Below are 9716 nucleotides of genomic sequence, written 5' to 3'. Positions count from 1 at the left end.
AACCAAAAATATAGAAAAGGAGCCTATATAATCCTATCGATTGGTCCCAGAGTTTAAGCAAGTTGGGGAACTTTTGATCCGCAATAAATCCGATATTGACATCGCCACGATGGGCGCAGAAAGACTCAGACGCGCAATTGTGGAGGAACTTTGACCGAACACTGTAAATGGATGTCGACAGAAAAATAGGTTAAATACAGAATCAGTTCTTGTTCAACTTTTTTTTTTTTGAATTGCAGTTCTTGTTCAAATTCATTGACTCAATAAATTACTTGGGAAATTGCCCTTTCCTGCCTTGGAGGTCTCCAAACAAAAGTCGTCGTGTTGACCTCTGCTCCATATTTTATACAGAGGCCAAATTTGAACGGCCACTGCCAGAATTGAAATTCTTAACCAGAAAGGTCAATTCGCCCGTGATAAAAGACAAAAAGAGAGAGTGAAAAACTTATTCTCATTGATCTAAATGATTGGGTGCCAAACTTTGATACGCAATCAAATGGTAAAAATCCTTTTATAGATAGTGAAAAATGTATAATAAATGACATACTTACAGGGTAGATCTATATCATTTAATTCTAATACTATTTCCTTATTAAATTTCCATCTCTTGTTCTCATGCAAACTCATATTATATTTTATTATATAGCTAGTGATAGGTTGGAATCTCTCGACCTGCAGCAGATCGTACTCAAATTTTTATTCTCCTCTCTGTCTCAGCAAAATGGTTGGTAGGTTCATCAATAATGGTCACCGTCAACTTTATTACTATTTTCTTATATTGGACTCCCATTCATTACTAATTTCTCTTCTAAAGAATTTTTCTCACATTTTTTAATTGGTTAATATTTTTGTTTCAAGAGAGATGTCTTAATGAGAAAACATCATATTTAACACGGTATTAACATGATACCATGTAAAACAAATTCGCTGCACATAATTTCCCTATTTTTTTCCATTTTTTAAATTAAAAAAAAGATTTAAAAGGAAAATGGCTTGGAGTTGGAGCCCAGGAATAGACAGTAGCATTAAAACGCCGTATGTGAGAAGGCCAACCTTTCAGACCCAGACACCCAAGCCAAGCTGTGCCTCTCTGGTTTCTTTCATTTCAGTTCATTTCTTCTCCTCTCGTGCTTCTTTTTCATCCATATAAATCGCATAAAGCTTTTCGTTATTTCTTTTTCATTCTTACTAAAACCCTAAAGAATCAATCCTTCTTTACTCCCAATCTCCACCGCCACTAACTCAGGTCATTTTCTTTCTTATTTTTTTTTAAATTTGAAAAATCATTCAAAAATCAATGCTTTTATTTGCTTCGTTTTTGAAGGAACGTAACTGAGGTTGACGCTTATTTATCTTCTTCCTGTTTTATTTTTGCATTCAGTGTTTGGGTTTGTTATTTGATTTGAAGCAATCATGGCGAGGAAGATGTTAGTTGATGGAGAATTGAGCCAAACGAACGCAGAGGAGGCTCACTATGACTTCGACTTGTTTGTTATCGGTGCTGGAAGCGGGGGCGTTCGAGCTGCGAGGTTCTCTGCTAATTATGGAGCTAAGGTATTCCAATTTCTATGCCTCTGTTAATTTAAGCAAATCGAATTAATTCGAGAAACGGCACGTTGTTAGTGTGTTAGCTTTAGAAATATTATTTTAATAAATTAAATGCGGTAATCGATTCTAAAATTTGTGATATTCGATGCGTTGGATCCACATATTCACTAACAAGCAAGGTTGATGAGTAGGATATTGAAGTACTTAAGATTTTGCTTTGGAAGGAATTACCTGTGTTTAATTGCTTGTTACCAAACAGTTGAAAACGAGGGAAAAAAATTATGTTAGGTTGTCATTTATCACATTTTTGTGGTGAGTCAGTGGGTGGGTGGCCTACGCAGAAGTAGGAAATGTGTATCCTATGATTTCTTTGAAGTCAATATGGGTCAATTGAATCTAAATTGTTTACTTTGTTTAAAATAGGGAACTGTCTTTTTTTTTACAAAAAAAAAAATCAATGCTATTTGACTATTTTGTGTATTTTTTGTTATTTTGATAGTTTCGTTCATTTATTTAATTTTGATTGATAAATTCATGCATAATCTATTTGGCTTGATGGAGGATTAGTCCTTGGCTACTTGCTTTTGTTCAACTGCATTTTTTTGGAATTCATTATGATTCTTTTATCATTGTTTTCTATAATTTTCTTCTCTAAATATTCATTTTGTAGCTTAAGAATTTGATTGTTGTATAGTTATCTATCTATTAATTGTTTCAAATGTCATGTTTGAAGGTTGGGATATGTGAGCTCCCATTTCATCCAATTAGCTCAGAAGTCATTGGAGGAGTTGGTGGGACGTAAGTTGATCAATTTTATAACTTAATTAGTTTTGCTGCAGCATGTTTTCTTTAATGCTGTGTCACATTTTGTATCATAGGTGTGTTATTCGTGGTTGTGTTCCCAAAAAGATTTTGGTCTATGGAGCAGCATACGGAGGTGAAATTGAGGTGACACTGTGATCCCTATTAGAATCACATTTGATGGCAAATTTGTAACTGAATGATAATTTTATGGGAAATTTTCTTCTGTGAGAGATTTCTTTGTGACTATCTTGGCGCATCAAGATATTGGCTTATGAATTTGTACATAATTCAAGAATGTAGGGAATTCTCTAGGGTTCTTTTTAGTATCTTCTTATGTGATGGTTGGAGCCACATATAGCTTTTTGCCATAGGCCCTCCAAAGTCGTCAGAAATCTTTCATACCTTTGAATTTGGCTCTATTCAGAAGGAAATAAGTTGACCCACAAAATAGATTTTTTCATGCTATGACTTCTCCGACAGGAGACAATATCAACGTTGCTTGAGCCCTCACAAGACTTCCATTTTGGTTTAGCTGCTTATTTGAAATGATTGAGAATTTTTCATCTTGTTATTGCTCTATTTTTCTTTTTGTTAAAATAATTAAATATATGAGTGACACAGTGGCAATCAAATTTATAAGAAGCATAGTATTGATCACAGAAAAAAATGTTAGATTGTCATTAATATTCTTGAATTTGATGTTCAGTTAGTCTATTTTTCCCCTTCTTTTCTATTAAGAATTATTTGTAAAACTTCTGTTCTGTTGTATTTTAGTGTGTAGTAATCTGTGGTTTCTAGTTAGCTAATTGGCTTCAGTGTTTGATAAGTGTATGGTTTTTGCTTTGTAGGATGCCCGAAATTATGGATGGGAAGTGAATGAGAATCTCGATTTCAATTGGAAGAAGCTTCTACATAAAAAGGTGCTTTGTAGTATCCTTCTATTTCAAATTTTTATATATTTATTATTTTTTTTAAAATTTTTTTTCCAACCTTTTGTACTTGTAGACTGATGAAATAATCAGATTAAATGGAATTTACAAGCGGTTATTGTCAAATGCTGGCGTTAAATCATTTGAAGGGGAGGGAAAGATTGTAGGTCCAAATGAAGTTGAGGTGACACAACTAGATGGCACCAAATTGTCCTATTCAGCGAAGCACATATTGATTGCAACTGGCAGCAGGGCACATCGTCTTCCTATTCCTGGGCAGGTATATAGACTGATTTCCCTCTAGAATGATCAAAATTTGATTCAGCACAATGAATTGGGTATCCTATACTACTTGTAGCTAGATTATGATGAAATTAGCTTCTCTTATATTTGAACCAAATATTCGTATAAACAAACCTTTTATAACTGCCATACTTGTGATTCAAGAATGAAAACTTATATGAATTTCAAAAAAAAAAAATAGTGAAAACTTATATTAATTGCTTTTAAGCTAAACTTTTAGCTGGGCCCCATTAAATTAAATGTAAATTTTGGTAGCACTAGCAGCATGTGTAGATGCAATATTTAAACATATGGGAAAGATGGTAGCTTCACAGATAATATTATTTAGTATACAGTCTGGCTAATTATGAAGGACTTCTATTTTTTTTTTCCTATCAAAACCACCAATTTTATTTATGTAGATTGCCAGCCTTTAGGTTTGGTTTATTTTACATCATTGTGATGTGTTCGTTTTAAGTGAGACTAAAGATTGATTTCAATGTCATTATTTTTGAACATAAGGTTTTCACAATCTTTCTATTGTTAGAGTGAATCCTATTATACATAGCTTTCCAACAAACTATGGGCTATACTTTTAGTTTCACTCGCTGGATGCTTCTATTGCTTCATAGTGCATTACTTGTTACTAGTGCCAGAAATATGACCAAACTTAATTTATGGACAGATTGAAACTGGCTACTATATTTGATATGTTTTCAAATAAGATATCGCTGTTAGCATTTTCCTTTCATGTTTTTTAATTCTCCCTCTTTTTGACATTTTAGGAGTTGGCGATTACGTCTGATGAAGCATTGAGTTTGGAAGACTTACCTAAGCGTGCTGTTGTACTGGGAGGAGGGTATGGCAGATCTCCTGATTGCTTGTTTGTTCTTTTCTTCTGCTCAGTTTGCTAATGCCTTCAGATGATATGTACTCTTCCTGTCCAGGTACATTGCTGTTGAGTTTGCATCAATATGGCGAGGCTTGGGTGCTACTGTAGATCTCTTTTTCAGAAAGGAACTTCCATTGAGGTTATTAGTCTGTCAGATTTTATTTATTACTGCCAGATTTTTCTGGTATTTCATAAGAGTCCTTAGATCTGATCCTCTATTTAATTTCATTTGATGTTTGTTATAAGTCTTATGGTGACCGTAATTGTTTTAGATATGTTCTTCTAAAGTGTTAAGAAATTTCTGCTTCAGACTTTGTATGTACTTGTGATGTTTATGCTGGCATTTCATCTAGAAATTTGCATTATCATAGTCTGTTATTGGAACTTGGTAATATTTTCTAAAGACTCTAAAGATGTTCTTAAGAAGATTACCCAGACTGCTATTTAATAGGATGAGGTGGGCTTTATGTCTTCAAGAGAGGACCCTGATGAAGACTAGGAGTGACTAATAATTTTATGCATCTATGCTACAGAGGATTTGATGATGAAATGAGGGCAGTGGTAGCAAGAAATCTGGAAGGAAGGGGAATTAATTTGCACCCAAGGACAAATTTGACTGAGGTACTCAATTGCAAATTCTGTTCAGTTTGCATTTCTTTTATTTTCCATCAATATGTTTTACTTTGTACTGATGTATGTTCTAATACACGTGAATTCAGTTGATTAAAACAGATAATGGCATAAAAGTTGTTACAGATCATGGTGAAGAGTTGATAGCAGATGTTGTACTCTTTGCTACAGGTAATTTGCAATCTCTTTTAGGTTTCCAAGCAATTTTTTTCACCACTTCCATAGTCCTGTCATTCAGTTTATTCTGTTTTATTTTTATCTCCATATTTTGTGGAATTCAATATTGATGTCTGAAAGGCCTGCTTTTTCTTTTTCTGGGTTGAATGACAATAGCCATTCTGCTGCTTAGTGGTTTGAGTTCCCTGTGCACCGTTTTAGCAATAACAGTTAGCTTTTCACCCTTCGTGGTTCACTATCAGTTCTAATGCCATTGCTACTTAGTGGCATTATGTACAGTCTTGTGGTGATTGTTTTAGAGACCTGCACATTTCCTGTGCCTGCTTTGTTGTTTATTCAATTGTTCATAAAATTGCCAGTTAGCTTTCACTTTGAAATCTCTCTCTCTCTCTCTCGCTCTCATGTGTATATGTTCTCCATGATAAATGCGTATTTTCTGGTCAGTCACCAATCCCTTGATCTGGCTGATGAAACTTACATGCAATAGCAATATTTATTATCTGTGAGATGTTATCAAATATCGAGCTTCACATGTTCGTTTTAATTATTATTCTTTGTGGAATTCCAAAAGCAAATACATTTAATTATTGACCTTAAATTTTACTCTGCTGCTCTATTTCTTTTTAAGTGGTTAGGTAAATTTTGAACGGCTTGCTAATAATTGGTGCACTTTTATATAAGTACTTAGTCATGCTATTGAAAGTCCTGGCTAATATTATTGAAAGTTTGTTTATATCTGAAAATGTTCTGCGTTTGAACTTGATATATTTTCGCAAACCTGTATACTGATGGCCTGCTATATCAGAGAGAGCATACTCATTTTGTTTTGAGAGTTATTTGTTGTAAGTTTGTGAGTGTGGTGATGTTCTTCTTTTGTTTATTACAGGCAGGGTACCAAACTCAAAAAGGTTGAATTTGGAAGCTGTAGGTGTTGAACTTGACAAAACAGGAGCTGTGAAGGTTACTTCTTCTGTCTTCTCTTATTCTCATTTCTTGTATTATTGAACATTACTAAATTTTTTTCTGGAAATAAGTTGGCATCTGCTGACTGGATTGTCTATGGACAATGCCAACTGGTTTGGCTATGATATCATTATGATTGATGTTACTAACAACATGATTTCTGATGTTCTATTTCTTTGGCTTAATTTATGTTAATTGCTTTGAATGAGTTCTCCCACATTGTCTGAAAACAACAGTTACATGACGAAGTTGAATTTTGATTAGAGTACTGAGGCCTGTCCATCTTCATCTTGCAGGTGGATGAGTACTCACGCACTAATATTCCCAGTATATGGGCTGTTGGTGATGTTACAAATCGAATGAACCTGACTCCAGTGGCCTTAATGGAGGGAACTTGCTTTGCTGTAAGTGTTCTGTCTGAAGCCCTTTTATTTTTCCTGTATTGAACATGGTTTTTTCTTTTTGTTCCACTTTTAACAATCACACATGATTACATGTTAAACTTCCTTCTTTTTTTTTTTTGTGTTCATGTTCCTTTCTGATTATTTTTCTTTTTGGGAAAATGATTGCAGAAAACTGTTTTTGGTGGGGAATCTAGCAAACCAGACTACAGCAATATACCGTGTGCTGTGTTTAGGTAATGATTGCTCTCTTACACCATGCCTTTTGGAGGTGGTTTGGTGTGCATATGTAATAATTTACATTAAAATATACTGAAGTGGTCATGAAGAACCGTATTTGAATCTGTTTCTTCAGAGGACTATAGAATTTAGACTTCTTTGAAGTTATAAGGTTTTTTATCCACTCGGAGGATTGTACAATTTTTTTTGTTGAGTACCTCATTTGATCTTGGACACATGCACATATTCTATCTTTTGGTGCAACTAGTGTCTAATTTGTTATAACACGTTCCCTTTGAAGCTTTACTTTTTGGTATATTAATCGCTAAGTTGCTTTGCTATTTTGCAGCATACCGCCACTTTCTGTTGTTGGTCTCAGTGAAGAGCAAGCAATTGAGAAAGCAAATGGCGATGTTCTGGTTTTCACATCAACCTTCAATCCAATGAAGAATACTATATCTGGGTATGATGATGATTTGAGATGTTATTGCATAAAACAAAAATGCAGCCATGTTTGTCCCTGATCCTTCTGCCCCTTCCTATTTTTCTAAAGACCCCCTACACCAATTGAGTTATATGTCTTCATTTCTATCTTTCACTTTTGGGGCTAGGTTATGTGGACTTGGGATTTGGTTTCAGACTTAGAGACATCATTTTTTTATGCAAGCATTTTTATTAATATCAAGGATCAAAGTGTCAAACCCACAAATTTAAGGTGTCCAACATGGATAGTGCAGGGTAAATTGAAGAACTCGTGCAACATGGCTATGGAGATACTATTTTGCATTCTATTTAGATAGAAATGGTTGTGCTTTCATGATATCTATGCAGCCTGCTAGGAAAAGGATTCACTGGGATGAAGATGATGACAGAAGGGTTAATCTTCAATATTTTTATTGTTTTTTTATTGATTTGGGATGTGCTGGGGTTATTCATTTCTGGCTTCTTCTATAAGTGGCTTCCTTGCCAGCTAAAATGCTTTTCAGAATTCTTTATTTTATTTAATAAAATGTCAATTAAGAATCTAAAATATTCCACTATTCCAGAGGTTAATGTATCCTTTCCTTGTCCATTTGATCAGCAGCCGCATGTGTGATTCTCATATATCTATGTTACTAATATTTTGCTTTCTTTGCAATTCATAAATTTCTTTTTTTCTGCTTCTAGACGGCAAGAAAAGACAGTAATGAAGTTAGTTGTTGATGTGGAGACAGATAAAGTTCTTGGGGCATCTATGTGTGGGCCAGATGCACCCGAAATTATGCAGGTACTTTATTTGTTGGTTCTTTTGATGTGCATGCATATCTCCACGTGTCAATGTATATATTGATGCCTTGTGTAATTTAAATACAAGATTGTTGTGGACAATATGAATGTAGGGAACATTGGTAACACTGCCGAATTTTTGCAAGCGCATAGTGTAAATTGTGGCATGGCCCTAACAAACTTTATTGGATTGAGCTAGTGTGTTTTGCTTTAAGAGAATATTTTCTTATCCGAGAATGATCATGTCTTCTGTCATTGATGGATAATTCAAGCAGTAGAGAATATTGAAAAGCCTGATTACAAAAGGGTTTCTAGTTCACACAGACTTCTTACAGACCTTGCATCTTGCAGTAGAATGTAGATGCACTGTATTACGCTGACAGTTATTGCTGTTGGATCCTATTATTTGCCAAAATATGATGCAACTGGCAAAGATAGATGGGCCTGATGTCCTTATGCTGGCTTTGTCTTGCAATAAGCTGCATTTAGGAATATGGTGAATTATGCTGAATGTTGTAGTCCTGATGGCCCTATGCATAGTTTTGTCTTGCTTTAAGCATAAGGTGAACTGCACTGCATGTTGTAAACCTGAAAATGATAACTCATATGTTCTAATTTTGGTTGTACTGTTTAGGGGATTGCTGTTGCACTGAAGTGTGGAGCAACGAAGGCACAATTTGACAGCACGGTAAGTTGAACTTGTCTTTAGAGCTAGACGTCTCTTCTGGTTTGACTATGCCCTCCAATACTATACTTTTCAGTCTGAATTAATATTCTTGGCTGAATTGGGTATTCTGAACCAATTCTTGTTAAAGGTGTTTCTTCAGCTCCATTTTATCTAAGGGCAATAAGCAGCAATGGTTTTAGGCCGTAGGCTATCAACTCTGTGTTAATATGAGCAAAGCTTTGACATTCTTCTTGTTGTCATTATTATTTTGCTAAAGGGATGTTTGGAGGTGGATAAGAGGATGTGGTTATAGCCATCTGGGTTGTAGAAGCAGACTTATAATTTGCAATCTAAGCAATAAGATAATCATTGGCTGCTCGTTTTAAAACTGTTTCTTTCCAAATATGATTAGTTCCTTTATTCACGGAGGACAAGATTTTGGACTTTTCTTTCTTCAAGAATAATCTGCCCTGGGCAATCCCAACTTGTACCCCCTTTGTAGAATTCCTTCTACACTCTATTGTAATTTTTAAGTATGCACTTACCGAGCAAGTCTTTTGAACTCTTTCTTACAGGTGGGCATACATCCTTCTGCAGCTGAGGAGTTTGTGACCATGCGATCTGTTTCGCGGCGTGTTCCTGCAGGTGGGAAACCAAAGACAAATCTGTAGTATGACATATATCAAGGAAATACTGGTCCTGATAATATGCAGTTGGAAGCAACACTCCCATGGTCATAGATATTTCTCGGGAAAAGGTAAAGATGACTGCAAAGGGTTGTATTTCGATTTGTCTTTATTCCCAATAAAATGCTTTTCCGTTGTATTGCTTGAATAGTGGTACAAGCAGTGTATTTGTTTGGTCGGTGTATGGCATCATTCAATTTGGAATTGTATCTTTGATTTATGGAGTAATGCAAAGTCATCTTAGATAAGTTC

General features: G+C 34.9%; 1 protein-coding gene across 1 annotated transcript; it reads left to right on the top strand.

The window, feature by feature from the left end:
- Positions 1 to 1002: 1002 nt before the first annotated feature.
- LOC110421949 (glutathione-disulfide reductase) lies at positions 1003 to 9712 on the top strand. Its single transcript, XM_021435681.2, has 17 exons — positions 1003 to 1246; positions 1382 to 1554; positions 2282 to 2346; positions 2427 to 2496; positions 3201 to 3272; positions 3358 to 3561; positions 4349 to 4422; positions 4511 to 4594; positions 4989 to 5076; positions 5175 to 5256; positions 6149 to 6222; positions 6522 to 6629; positions 6798 to 6862; positions 7195 to 7308; positions 8013 to 8112; positions 8746 to 8799; positions 9354 to 9712. The coding sequence occupies exons 2-17, from the start codon at positions 1414 to 1416 to the stop codon at positions 9447 to 9449; spliced, it is 1491 nt and encodes a 496-aa protein (XP_021291356.1). The 5' UTR covers positions 1003 to 1246; positions 1382 to 1413; the 3' UTR covers positions 9450 to 9712.
- The last annotated feature ends 4 nt before the right edge of the window (positions 9713 to 9716 follow it).

The sequence above is a fragment of the Theobroma umbraticum genome, unplaced genomic scaffold (genome assembly GCF_002168275.2).
Source record: "Theobroma umbraticum cultivar Fairchild unplaced genomic scaffold, ASM216827v3 scaffold_130.0, whole genome shotgun sequence".
NCBI lineage: Eukaryota > Viridiplantae > Streptophyta > Magnoliopsida > Malvales > Malvaceae > Theobroma > Theobroma umbraticum.
The sequence above is the reverse complement of the archived record's forward strand: the minus strand, read 5'-3'. Positions and strand labels throughout refer to the sequence as shown.

What these genes read in the sequence shown, in the direction of transcription:
- LOC110421949 (XM_021435681.2), top strand. Translation starts at nt 1,414, where the DNA reads ATGGCGAGGAAGATGTTAGTTGATGGAGAATTGAGCCAAACGAACGCA. An exon ending in AGAAGCTTCTACATAAAAAG is followed by an intron (nt 3,273 to 3,357) that starts GTGCTTTGTAGT and finishes TTGTACTTGTAG; the next exon opens with ACTGATGAAATAATCAGATT. An exon ending in ATACCGTGTGCTGTGTTTAG is followed by an intron (nt 6,863 to 7,194) that starts GTAATGATTGCT and finishes GCTATTTTGCAG; the next exon opens with CATACCGCCACTTTCTGTTG.